The sequence below is a fragment of the Sparus aurata genome, chromosome 9 (assembly GCF_900880675.1).
Source record: "Sparus aurata chromosome 9, fSpaAur1.1, whole genome shotgun sequence".
NCBI lineage: Eukaryota > Metazoa > Chordata > Actinopteri > Spariformes > Sparidae > Sparus > Sparus aurata.
Genome location: NC_044195.1, coordinates 26094841 through 26108497, shown reverse-complemented (window position 1 = coordinate 26108497; position 13657 = coordinate 26094841). Strand labels below are relative to the sequence as shown.

The window sequence follows — 13657 nt, the reverse complement described above, 5'->3', positions numbered from 1 at the left end:
AGCAGATGGAAAGTACTATTATAACAAAACATAGGAATAAAGAAAAAACAGAATGCATCAGACATGCCACACAATGCTGCACTCAAACTGTGTTGCTAATCAAACTGCATTACATTTTCACCCCCCAAACTTTCTCCTGAATGAGACTTTCAGAACTTCTTGCAGCTTTTCAGAACTTTAAATGCAATACGTCCATATAACAACATCAAACATGATTCGCCATTTGAAACAGCTGCCATTCTCATCAGGTGAAGATGCTCTGGTGCTTTGTGAGGTGCCTGCAGGCTGCATACTGTAGGTACAGCTCACGTTTAATGACAACCGCATCACAGTGCCAATTACAAACGACATTTCCATACAGGGAAGGTAGCAGTGCGTGTGTGTATGTGTGTGTGTGTGTGTGTGTGTCAGCAGGTTACCTGAGGTGGGCGACTTGCTTCTCTCCATGTCAATGGACTGCTGGTTGTCAGAGAGTTCAGTAAGGCCTGCCGCAGTCAATGGCAGCCGAGAGGAAGAAAAATAGAGCGCACGCTGTCAGATTATTTCAACCCTGTCAGTTGTACAGGTTTAACAGAAGTCAGCTTGGGTGATGTCAGCCACACAGAGCCCTCAGAAAGAGCTTAAGATAACAGTTTATCAGAAGGTCTTTGGTTTTATCATCTTTGATAAGATGCATAATCAATGCAATGACTTAATTGTCATTTGTGAAGGTGTGATTTTGGAAAATCTTTACATTAACACATTAGCTTTTCCCTTGTTAAAGTTTTCTACAATTCATTTTTTTTACAGGAGCTGAGTGGCTGAATCCTGATGTGACCTGCACTACAATCTGTTCAGTAAATGTAAATCTTTTTTTACTCTCCAAGCAGATGGCATCAAATTATCAACCTCACATGTAGTGCAAATCTCATGATACAATTAAAATACAAAACAGAACAAACACAACCTTGATCAGGATCTAATCAAATCCGATCGCATGCACCAAGCACAGGCCAGAATGAGAACGCACACCTACTCCCTTTTTTGAAAAAAACAAAACAAAAACAAATGCTGAAAGTTTTGATTCTTGTTCGTTTTAGTCTAACTACAAATGTGGGGTGTTTAAGCTGTGCTCATTATGGCTTTATTAACAGCCTCAGTGAGTCGTCACAGTTCAAAAAATCGGGATTAATTTAATTATTTCTCTTTGGTAAAAGTTTCCAGGAAAACTTCTTTATGCAAATTTATCCTCATTCAATTACACTATCTCTACAAATGATTGAAGACACTGAAAAGGACTCTGATTAAACCTTTATTGTTACATGACATTAAGAATTCCTTTGTAATCATCAACTAATTGCGTACATTTTATATTTTCTTGCCTCAGTGGGTGAACAAGGCTTTATTCACCCCCCTAACTACGCGTCAGTTAAAATATAAATCACATGGATCATATAATATTTATAGCTGCCCTTACTTAAAAGATTCAAAGGAGTGGCTCTCTTTCTGCAAAGGGCATACTGTCGGACATGACTGGAATAGGGCGTTTCTGCTTTATATGGCACAGCACAGATATGAAACAACCATATTCATTCCAATCATCTCTTTGAGTTGTCCTTTGCTTTAAGACCACATCCAGTCCCTACCAACCCTGCTGATCTCCCAACACTGCCCCAACCCCCCCAATTCCCCGCACACAAACACACAGTCCCCCAGCCTTTAGGAAGGCTTGACTTACTCTGATAGGATGTACGGATCCTTTTCTTTGAATCTGAATAAAAGTTAGACAGGCCACGCATGCAAAACTCTGTCAGGCAGGCCCGCATGCCCACACCAGCAGCCACAGAGTCACCAAAAGGTGGGAGGAAAAGGAGGAGGAGGAGGGGGAAGGAAGGAATAGTTGGAAGGATGGAGGGACGGAATAAAGAGTGAAAGGTGTGGGTGGATATTCAGGACAGAGAGAGATGAAAGACGACAGGAGAGTGGGAACGAGAAAGCGGTGGCAGAGAGGTGTATGAGTAGTGTGGGACAAAAGCAAAGGTGATAAGATAAGGAAACGAGGAGGGAAAGAATGTGAAGGTAAGTAAGAAAGTAAGAGAGGAAGGATGGATGGGGAAGGAGAGTTTTAAAAAAAATCAGGATGGAGGTAAGGGAAGGGAGGAAAAAGGAGGGGAGAGGGAGAGAAAAGAACACACAGGCTTAGAGTGGAAAAGAAAGTGAGAGCAAGCAGCAACTGAGTTAGTGTCAGGGAAGGACAGAAAAGATATACCCGCTACTGCAGCAAACGCCAGAAACGCTGATGTGATTGGTCATTTGCACAGGAGGTAAACTACTGTGTTAGCTGGCAACACATCAGCATCAAAATAAACCTCTTGCTGCATCAAATAGTTATAGTATATCTTTTACATAGTTTTGTCATGGGCCTACTGCCCTACCATGTACAGGTTGCTATTAATAATTAATCACACTATAACTGGATTAACACACTTAAAATAATCAATAATTAAGCATCATTTAATGCACTTAACTTTGATTTGACATATATAGAGAGTACACATACAAATATGTGTGGGGACAACAGCTAAAAATGTTGTGTGAAGGACAGAAAACTATGTTCTAAAAAGATGGAATCCTACAAAAAGAGAAGAGGCCAGCAGCTTAAAGATTTGGCCTTTTGACTTCTTACAGTTTTATTCTCCAGTATTGTATTAATGTCAGCAAGTGCTCAAGATCGTAACACCACCACATGGGGTTCAGAAAAAGGGCACGGCTCCCTGTCTTTTTTTAATCTCTTATTCTGTCCCGGAATTGATTTAAAAGACCCAACACAGAAAGACGTTTACAGAAGAGGAAGTTGGAAACAGTTTTCAACAAAGTGCTGTGCTAGTCAATAAAAGCACTTATGCAACAGCGAGTGAAAAGAGCTGGCTCGAAAGCCCAAAGTCATCCCTCCATCTACCTTGATGTTCCCCTCAACAAAAGTCCTGAATACAGGTAAAGCATTCTCAGCTACACTTGTGGGAATTATGTAACAAGAAAGCTTGGTACTTTAAATTGCTTAAAGGACCTTAGACATCTAAAATATTAAACCACTGGAGCTGTTATGCCCTCAAATCAAGAGGTTAAATTAAGGTGAAAATTAAAAAGGTGTTTAAGACTGTAATTTCTGGAAGGTTGGGCTTACTATCTCACATTAAGTTAGTATAAATAAGAGGCTTCAGAGACCATCACCAGCCAAGATCAGTGGCAGAGAAAAGGGGAGCAGGGGTCAGGAAGTAAAACAAGACCTCTGTGGCTTTTGACTAGATCTATGCTCAAGCAGGACTGAGAACAGAAAGGACAGAGAAATCAAACGACAACATGCATAATAATGCCAATGTGGAATGACACGCAGCCTGTTAACATGCACTTCATATCATAGTGCAGATCCAAGACAGGCATTCTGAGATGGACGGGTGCTTTCTGGTCTTTGTATGTTATTGTGTGAGAGAAGAAGAGGAAAGACAGGAGGGAAAAAGGTAGGAAAAGTTTGGACTGATGCCGTTTTTGAACGCTGATAAAGATGCTATATTTTTGGATTTTACTTGTTGATGGACAGTATTTTGTCCAAATAGCCAATATCTCTAAACGTGACCCTTATATGTCATCTGGTTATGTTAAGTGGTCACCAGAGATGTTTATTTCTATCAGGGCAAAACAGCCTGTCATACAGCTTTTAGACCAATTGACAGAGCACACAAACTTTGGCAGTGGCAAGTCTTGCAGTGTATTATTGTGCTACCACAGTATATTTTTATATCAAATATACATACTTGTTATGCAGAATGGCCTCTTTAACGTTGTCATATAACAATAAGTATCTATAATACAATATCTATCAATATTGCAATATGATTCACAGTAAGGGCCATATTTGGACGGCCCGAAGTGCTGTGCACTAGTGCATTTAGGGCGTGTCCAAGTCAATTTTGCTAGTTAAATGGCGGATAATACATCCTTTAAATAGCAGTGTTATCCTAAAAGATAGCAATATGCCATCATTGTGCCTGATCACACCTCACTTTAAGACCAACACGCCCAGGGGCACACAAATGGGGGTAAGCACATTTGTGTCGAGCGTAAGATAGAGCCCTCAGTGTAAATGAACATTTTTGCATCACAATGTTCACTTTCACAAAAAATTAAATATCAAAATCATGTTTTTCTCACATCTGGCATCTTTAAAGTGCTTCGTTATAATGTGGTTTGACACACGTTTTACCTTTACAAAACAACTGAAGCTTCTTGCAATACGGATATTGCACTTGACCATTTTATGATTTACTGCTTAGTGAGTAGTATTCTACTTACAGTAAGTAAAAGTAGCAAAACAGTACAATTAAATACTTGACTGCAAGTCAATTAGCAACATTTTAATAAGCAAAGTTTGAAGTTGGAATGTACTGTATTATCAGAAAATTGACATACCAAAGGTATGTAGCCAAATGGACCCTGACGAAATTATATTTTACACACTGTTGTGTATCATTGGATCAGTGACACTGTAGCTGGTGAAAATGAACAACCTCATATATATACAGTTCTGTTCAGTTTCAACTTTAAAAATATTAAATATGCTTTTATTTGATTATTTCATAAAAAAGTATCTTGAAGTAGTTGTCCATGGCTGAAAATTGGATAATAAGCTATCATTTTATCCTCGTGTGGAATCCTGATAAAATGTGTAGGAGAAGCCAATAACATGATTACACTTTATTGATCAGGTTCAGGGCTTTGGTATTGATCAGTTATACCAGAAATATAATTAGACCATGTGCATCATTGATGCAGATTATAAATGAAAGGCAGATCAGATTGGCCTGATGGATCAGTTTTTCACCTTAGAAAGAAGAACAGATAGAAGATAGATAGAAAAGATTAAGGAGACTGAAGACAGAAGAAACAGAAAGATGAAAAATAGCTGAGAGGACAGGAGAATAGAGAACAGATGATAATCTGGATGTAATGACTACATAATTGACACCTTAGTGTGTGGTTGCACAGTTGTGTGTGTGCATGTGTGTGTGGAAGGGTGCCAGAGGTGAATGCTACCTGAGGTTGACTGTCTGTTTCTGCGGGGGGATCGGGTAAGGCGCTGGTAGGGGTCGGCGGCTCCATACAGATCCAGAGTGGACACACACAACAGGATGGTTTTCTGCATGTAGTCCACTACCGCTAGGCCATTACAGTTCCCAAACGCCAAACTGGACACACACAAACACAGCGTGGAGGCACGTACACATGTACAGACACACACAGACATTTGCATTTACACAGAGGAGAGAGAGAGAGAGTTATTCAGCTGAGACAATTATACTGTTGGCAGATTTTTTTCAACAGGTTATTCTCACTGACATTAAAGGTGTGACATGTGGTGCTATCAAACACTGTCAAATTATCTGTGACATTTTGGTATAATTACTGTCAAAAAATTCTGTCTTTATCTCACACTGCTATTGCTGCTGTTTTTGAATATTAATACCAGACTTCCATTGAGCCGCACTGCCACCTGCTCCCCCTGGCTGCTTTAGAGCCTCTGGCTTAACTGATCAAGAGAAACTTCTTGGCAGTCATTTTTCTGTTTGTCTTTTGACAATACATGTTCTGGTTGATCAGGCACTAATCAAATGGATTCCCACCACCCAGTTGCCAGAATAAAATTGTGGCATTTTAAGTTTCTGCAAACCACAGATGCGTGTATGTCAACATTTCTTATGGCCGTTTCAAGGGCAACAAAACTGGATATTTTAATGAGATAGCTGTATTTGTGGTGACAGAACCAAGTAAGCAAAACATGATCTATTCTAAACCTAACAAAGCTGTTGTTGTGCCTAACCCTGATCAGACCATAAGCCCTGCATTTAACAGTAAATACATAAATGTCACTCATACATGGCGCTGGCCAGTCCATCATTGCTCTGCTACATGCAGCACATGTCCGGCTCACTTTATATTACTGTCACTCACATGGTCAGATGGAAGTGTCAGAAAGGGTTGTTCGTCATGTACTCTATGTAAACAAAATTTTCAATACGACAAACATGATTACGCTTTTGAAAACACATCACTCAAAATACACAGAGAAAGCGACAAGTGCAAAGGCATCTATGGCCGAACCTTATCCTTATCCAACAAGTCAGGACAAGCAACAGCTTGAGCCTGACAGCACCAGCTGCAAAACAGACATTACCGGGAAACCACAACATTCATAGATCAAAGTTAAGACTTGACAGCTGAAGAAAAATGGTGGCAAAGAAAGAAAGAAAGGAGTCCTGTCATATGTGTTACTGTGGTGGGGATAAAAGAAACATTATCCTGTTTTTTTGGGGGTTTTTTTCTCCTGCAATTACAGAATGTTTAAAAGTAATTCAATCAGTCGATTACTTTAAGTGATTTTACATTCATGTAACCAGTGACAATTATTATATAAATCATTATAATTAAATAATGCTCACATTAAAATGATACAAAACATTTTCAGTATCCAGAGACACGGACTTGTGATTTTGTGCTGACTTCTATAATTGGTAAAGACAGTGTTGCACTAGTTTGTTGCTGTTGAAATTCTTCATTAGATCCTTTACATAACATGTTTACATGTTGCTGTTCTTCACTGTGTTGTGCTACTTTCGTGTTGTATAATGTACACTGTCACCACTTTAATAGATGTCAATGATGTGCAAATACTACATTCTTCTTGTGTCAATATTCATTGCTTTGCTTTGAGTACAGCAAATACTAAAGTTAAGTATAAAGAAACATAAACTTTACATTTTTCTTGTGTTTGAGTCTAAATGTGAGCAAGTGTGTGTGTTTTCAAAAGCTGCGAGAGGGAGGAAGTGAAAAAGAATAAAACCAAATTAATCAATTTCCTCAATTCTATTCAAGCAGTGAGGAGCTTTAAAGGAGAGAGGGAAATGAATGGAATGGGAAATTACTACCAAGGACGTGCACGTCGCCCGGATCGGCGTCACCGGGGCCCCACCCTGGAGCCAGGCCCGGGGTTGGGGCTCGCAGGCGAGCGCCTGGTGGCCGGGTCTCTGCCCACGGGACCCGGCCGGGCGCAGCCCGAACGAGCAACGTGGGCCCGCCCTCCCGTGGGCTCACCACTCGCGGGAGGGTTCAGAAGGGGCCGGTGCAGAGGGATATGGGTGGCGGTCGTGGGCGGGGGCCCCGGCGGCCCGATCCCCGGATGGTGACTCTAGCCATGGGGACATGGAATGTCACCTCACTGGGGGGGAAAGAGCCTGAGCTGGTGCGGGAGGTTGAGCGGTACCGACTAGAAATAGTCGGTCTCACCTCCACGCACAGCCTGGGCTCTGGAACCCAACTCCTTGAGAGAGGCTGGACTCTCTTCCACTCTGGAGTTGCCCGCAGCGAGAGGCGGCGAGCTGGTGTAGGCTTGCTTATAGCCCCCCAGCTCAGCCGCCATGTGTTGGAGTTCTCCCCGGTGAACGAGAGGGTCGTTTCCCTGCGCCTTCGGGTCGGGGATAGGGCTCTCACGGTTGTCTCGGCTTATGGGCCGAACAGCGGTGCAGAGTACCCGGCCTTCTTGGAGTCCCTGGGAGGGGTACTGGAGAGTGCTCCAACCGGGGACTCCGTCGTTCTCCTGGGGGACTTCAACGCCCACGTGGGCGATGACAGTGTTACCTGGAGGGGTGTGATTGGGAGGAACGGCCTCCCCGATCTGAACCCGAGTGGTGTTTTGTTACTGGACTTCTGTGCTAGTCACAGTTTGTCCATAACGAACACCATGTTCAAGCATAAGGGTGTCCATATGTGCACGTGGCACCAGGACACCCTAGGCCGGAGGTCAATGATCGACTTTGTGGTCGTGTCATCTGACCTCCGGCCGTATGTCTTGGACACTCGGGTGAAGAGAGGGGCTGTCAACTGATCACCACCTGGTGGTGAGTTGGATCCGCTGGCGGGGGAGGAAGCTGGAAAGACCTGGCAGGCCCAAACGTATCGTGAGGGTCTGCTGGGAACGTTTGGCAGAACCCTCTGCCAGGGAGATCTTTAACTCCCACCTCCGGGAGAGCTTTGACCAGATCCCGAGGGAGGCTGGGGACATAGAGTCCGAATGGACCATGTTCTCCACCTCCATTGTTGACGCGGCTGTCCGGAGCTGTGGCCGTAAGGTCTCCGGTGCCTGTCGCGGCGGCAATCCCCGAACCCGGTGGTGGACCCCGGAAGTAAGGGTTGCCGTCAAGCTGAAGAAGGAGTCCTACCGGGCCTGGCTGGCCCGGGGGACTCCTGAGGCAGCTGACGGGTACCGGCAGGCCAAGCGTGTGGCAGCACGGGCAGTCTCGGAAGCAAAAACTCGGGTCTGGGAAGAGTTCGGGGAGGCCATGGAGAAGGACTACCGGTCGGCCTCGAAGAAATTCTGGCAAACCATCCGGCGCCTCAGGAGGGGGAAACAGTCCTCCACCAACACTGTTTACAGTGGAGGTGGGGAGCTGTTGACCTCGACTGGGGACATCGTCAGGCGGTGGAAGGAATACTTCGAGGATCTCCTCAATCCCACTGACACGCCTTCCATAGAGGAAGCAGAGGCTGGGGACTCAGAGGTTGACCCATCCATCACCCAAGCCGAAGTCACTGAGGTAGTCCGTAAGCTCCTCAGTGGCAAAGCACCGGGGGTGGATGAGATCCGCCCTGAGTACCTCAAGTCTCTGGATGTTGTGGGGCTGTCTTGGCTGACACGTCTCTACAGCATCGCGTGGCAGTCGGGGACAGTGCCTCTGGACTGGCAGACCGGGGTGGTGGTCCCCCTATTTAAAAAGGGGGACCGGAGGGTGTGCTCCAACTATCGGGGGATCACACTCCTCAGCCTCCCCGGGAAAGTCTATTCCAGGGTACTGGAGAGGAGAATTCGGCCGATAGTCGAACCTCGGATCCAGGAGGAACAATGCGGTTTTCGTCCTGGCCGTGGAACACTGGACCAGCTCTATACACTCCGCAGGGTGCTCGAGGGTTCATGGGAGTTTGCCCAACCAGTCCACATGTGTTTTGTGGACTTGGAGAAGGCATTCGACCGTGTCCCTCGTGGCATACTGTGGGGGGTGCTCCGGGAGTACGGGGTCGGGGGCCCTCTGTTAAGGGCCGTGCAGTCCCTGTACTGCCGGAGCAGGAGCCTGGTTCGCATTGCCGGCAGTAAGTCAGACCTGTTCCCAGTGCATGTTGGACTCCGGCAGGGCTGCCCTTTGTCACCGGTTCTGTTCATTACTTTTATGGACAGAATTTCTAGGCGCAGCCACGGGCCGGAGGGGATCTGGTTCGGGAGCCAATGGATCTCGTCTCTGCTTTTCGCGGATGACGTGGTCTTGTTGGCTCCTTCGAGCCGGGACCTCCAGCATGCCCTGGGGCGGTTTGCAGCCGAGTGTGAAGCGGCTGGGATGAGAATCAGCACCTCCAAATCCGAGGCCATGGTTCTCGACCGGAAAAAGGTGGCCTGCTCCCTCCAGGTGGGAGGAGAGTTCCTGCCTCAAGTGGAGGAGTTTAAGTATCTTGGGGTCTTGTTCACGAGTGAGGGAAGGACGGAGCGTGAGATTGACAGACGGATCGGTGCAGCGGCCGCAGTAATGCGGTCGTTGTATCAGTCTGTCGTGGTGAAGAGAGAGCTGAGCCGAAAGGCGAAGCTCTCGATTTACCAGTCAATCTACGTTCAGACCCTCACCTATGGCCATGACCTCTGGGTCATGACCGAAAGAATAAGATCCCGGATACAAGCGGCCGAAATGAGTTTCCTCCGCAGGGTGGCAGGGCGCTCCCTTAGAGATAGGGTGAAGAGCTCTGTCACCCGGGAGGAGCTCAGAGTAGAGCCGCTGCTCCTCCACATCGAGAGGAGCCAGCTGAGGTGGCTCGGGCATCTGTTTCGGATGCCCCCGGGACGCCTCCCTCGGGAGGTGTTCCTGGCATGTCCCTCCGGGAGGAGACCCCGAGGAAGACCCAGGACACGCTGGTGTGACTATGTCACCCAGCTGGCCTGGGAACGCCTTGGGGTCCTCCCGGAAGAGCTGGAGGCAGTATCCGGGGAGAGGGAAGTCTGGGTGTCCCTGCTCAGGCAGCTGCCCCCGCGACCCGGCCCCGGATAAGCGGAAGAAAATGGATGGATGGATGGATGGGAAATGAATGCTTTGCTTTGACCCTTAAAGAGCCCTTCAAACAGAGCTGTGATTTTATTTGGTTTCTGCCAACAGAACTTCTATTCACAGTAAACCTGTGGTGGTCTCTCAAAGCACTGCAGGGCTCAGGGAATCATTCAACTTCTCTTCAACACCGAAAAAGCAAGTTTTGACCAGTTTTTAAATGTGAAAACTGACATGTAGATGAAATGTCAAACATTACTCAAGTCAAGTATAACAATTATGTAATAATCTAATCTAAAATGAAAGAAAGACAGAAAGCAGAAAGGAGACAGAAGAAGACTAATTCCGACATGTAAGCCTATTTACACTTGCAGCTTGGTCCAGTAAACCATCTTCAACTTTAATTTGGCAAGTTCTGACTACGGGATTGTGGTGCTGAATAGGACGTTCCAAATTAACCAGCACTTCATCCCAATATCAAAATCTTATTTATGTACAGCATTTTGTCCCAGCTGTGGCTGTTTAAAGTGCTTTATAAATAAAGTTGAGTTGAGTTGAGTTAAACTCAGGTTATAATTTATGACTACATAAGCACAAACCAGTTGACGATAGCTTCAGGTGTGTACCTCTCTCACTACATGCACGGTAATACACTTGCATACACACTGATATAAAAGACTTGCCATTCTAACCTTCTATCTCCATTTATCTTGTTGCTCTGGCAACCAACCAACCCTGACCCTAACCATGCAGAATTCAATGCACTATAAACTTAATACTTCACTACCTTCTGGAGTTTTCAGTTTGAACCACTGTGTGCGCAGTTCCTCTGGCACACCTTTAATATACAGAACTATTTGGAGTTTGACTAGGTTAGAGCCATGATGTAAACCAGTTCATATGCTGTCAATTACAAAGCCCTCTTTGTCTCTCAGGTGGAATCTTTTTCTCTTTGTCCGTAAACCATGTGTCCTATCAACTAAAACAAGGATTGCTGAACTGACTGCTGATTAGCAAAGATATGGAACAGATCAACACTGACAAATACTGTAAAATTCTGTTATGTTCATGTTAATATTCCTGATCTAGACAGAGACATGATTAGTCACACAGATGGACAGGCAGATTGCAACGCATCAGGAGACTTACAGGCCATAGGCAGAGTTGACATCCAGGCTGGTGATCTGTTGTGGAGGTTCTCCATCTACCCACAGCAGCTGGATAACCAGCTCTGCCTGGTAGCCGGGAGGGACCCGAACCATCCGGTCTTTAACTCTGAAATAGATACACAAGAAAAGTTTAGACATCTACTGTGTAAAATACATACAGTACTGAGTGAGAAAGAGACACACAAACATGATTGCTTCCATCATGAAAACTAGCCAACTAACCGAGGCAGACAGCTAGTACACATTTTAATGCCCCATGGTACTTTGCTGCTCAGCCCTTCACAAAACATACCACTAACCTTTTGATAAGTGCACTAACCACTTTACCCCCTGAGCCACAGCCGCAACACTTACATTAAATCCAAGCAACAAATGCCTGATGACAGCATAGTTTGAACATATGTATATATGTTTCTGCTTGTTTACACCCTCATCCCCTTCCACGTTATAAAGGACACTGTAGTGTATAGACTAAGGTGCAGCCAGTTAAGATTTCGAGAAATGTTTCACATGAGTTGAGCCACTTTTTAAACTAACAAGCAGCAACAAAAAGATAATAGATCTTATCATTTCTTTCATAGTGACTATTGAATTATTTCTTCACAGCAGTGAAGTATTTTTCTGCTGTTCCACAACAAATATTCAGTCTGATTACAAATGACACCTCACAGAGGCTCTTCATCACAAGCTATTTGTTTTGCCAATATTCCAACAACTGTGCTTTTTAGTAATGTTAAAAAAAACTATTCCTGGCAAACTGATAAAATGATTTGTTAAAATATATTTGTGTTGTAAACTATAATTTGTTTGAGGAGATCTTACTTAAGGCAGGGGATGCTGTCTTTGTTACCCTCAGGCGTCCTGCTGCCAGGGCTAGGTGGATGTTGTTGGTGGGGCTGGGGTGAGTGGGAGCCGGACTCTGTGAAGCAGGGATTGTTCTCATTCTCGGATGGAGAGATGACATCTTCTGACTCGCATTGTAGGCGCACCTCTAATGACTGAGGATGACAAAGATACAAAAGTACAGATTAATCGTAACAGCCAGCTGCTTAACCTTATCCACTGAATCGCTGTCATGCAGTTTCAGGTGCCTGACAAAATGGGATGAACTGTGAAAAAGACAATCACTTACGATTTTGAAGCAGCAGTTTGAGAGAATATCATTGTACTTTCTTGCAGTCCTGAAACTTGTGAATTTTGATTCTAATCCCACTCACCACTATCTGAGTGTTGGCATCATATTTGCTGAAGCGATACAGGATGATGTGGGCTGAAATGCCAACCACACAGAAGATGCGACTCTGAGGGCACCAGCTGACCATTTGAACAGCGAAGGGGTCTTCCTCTACCAACTCGGCCGCCCGGCCTTCACCTTGCTTTGGCTTTTCAAACGCTTTGGAAGTCTTCAGCTTGTACAACATCTGTAGTGTGACTGGTTAGAGAAATATTGCAAATACTGTAAATATCACCACATACCAATCATGAAAAAATATGATACTGACGAGATTCAAAGCCCCTATGCAATGAAGGATTACATCACCCAGTGCAACAGTACAGTATGACTGTAATGTTCGTCTTTAACTGACTGTGGTATGAGTGCATATCCTTTATCTGGACATGGCTACACAAACATTAAGGTAAGATGAATTCACTGCTGGTTTTGAGGATTATTTCATGATGATAACACAGAAATTTTAACTGTTTAAAGAACAATTACAATTTCTCTTTTCTCCCCGGTTCAAAGCCCATCACCGATGCGAAAGTGCTCATGATGGAATTCAGAAAAAATATTGTTTATTCGAGCATGCTGTGTAACAAAAAAACCTGAATTGAACAAAATTAATCACTTCAGTGAAGCTCACGCAAGACAGAGAAGCTTAGAGAATGTACTTACTTGCAGATGCGTCCCAAAACTTAATAGATCCGTCAGCATGTCTGAAAAAAGAGGAATATTTTTTTTTGACTCTAAGCAAAATTCATTCAAATCAGGAAATTAGGGGAATATGTTGAGTTTTTATGCTTACTCCTAGCTTTTTTTTTTTTTATATATATATTTTTTTGGCCTTTTATCGGCTTTATTGATAGTACAGCTGAAGATATGGCAGGAAACGGAATGAGAGAGGGGGGGAGAGACACGCGGCAAAAGGCACCCAGGCCGGGACTCAAACCCGGGGCCACCACAGCGAGGACAAAGCCTCCGCACATGGGACATCCGCTCTACCAACTGAGCTAAACGGCACCCCTTACTCTTAGCTTTAATGCCACAAATTCATATGTAAGACTGTGCAGGAATAGTCAGCTAAGCATTCCTTATGGTTTCTGACAGCTAAACTGAAGTTAAAAGTTTTACCATATCCTCAGGGACAGTCACACTTCAAT

At 44.6% G+C, this 13657-nt stretch overlaps 1 protein-coding gene across 15 annotated transcripts in view; it reads right to left on the bottom strand.

Moving 5' to 3' along the window:
- stxbp5l (syntaxin binding protein 5L) overlaps positions 1–13657 on the bottom strand; it is a 144069-nt gene that overhangs the window by 30593 nt on the left and 99819 nt on the right. For 9 of the 15 annotated variants that reach the window (XM_030428851.1, XM_030428854.1, XM_030428852.1 and 6 more), the window contains exons 14-20: positions 13173–13213; positions 12496–12710; positions 12101–12276; positions 11259–11384; positions 5071–5222; positions 1718–1786; positions 420–485 (exon numbers count right to left, since the gene is read on the bottom strand). In XM_030428851.1, the coding sequence (XP_030284711.1) occupies positions 420–485; positions 1718–1786; positions 5071–5222; positions 11259–11384; positions 12101–12276; positions 12496–12710; positions 13173–13213 (845 nt within the window). The remainder of the gene's footprint in view (positions 1–419; positions 486–1717; positions 1787–5070; positions 5223–11258; positions 11385–12100; positions 12277–12495; positions 12711–13172; positions 13214–13657) is intronic. The other 6 variants (XM_030428853.1, XM_030428857.1, XM_030428858.1 and 3 more) reach the window with 1 other exon arrangement.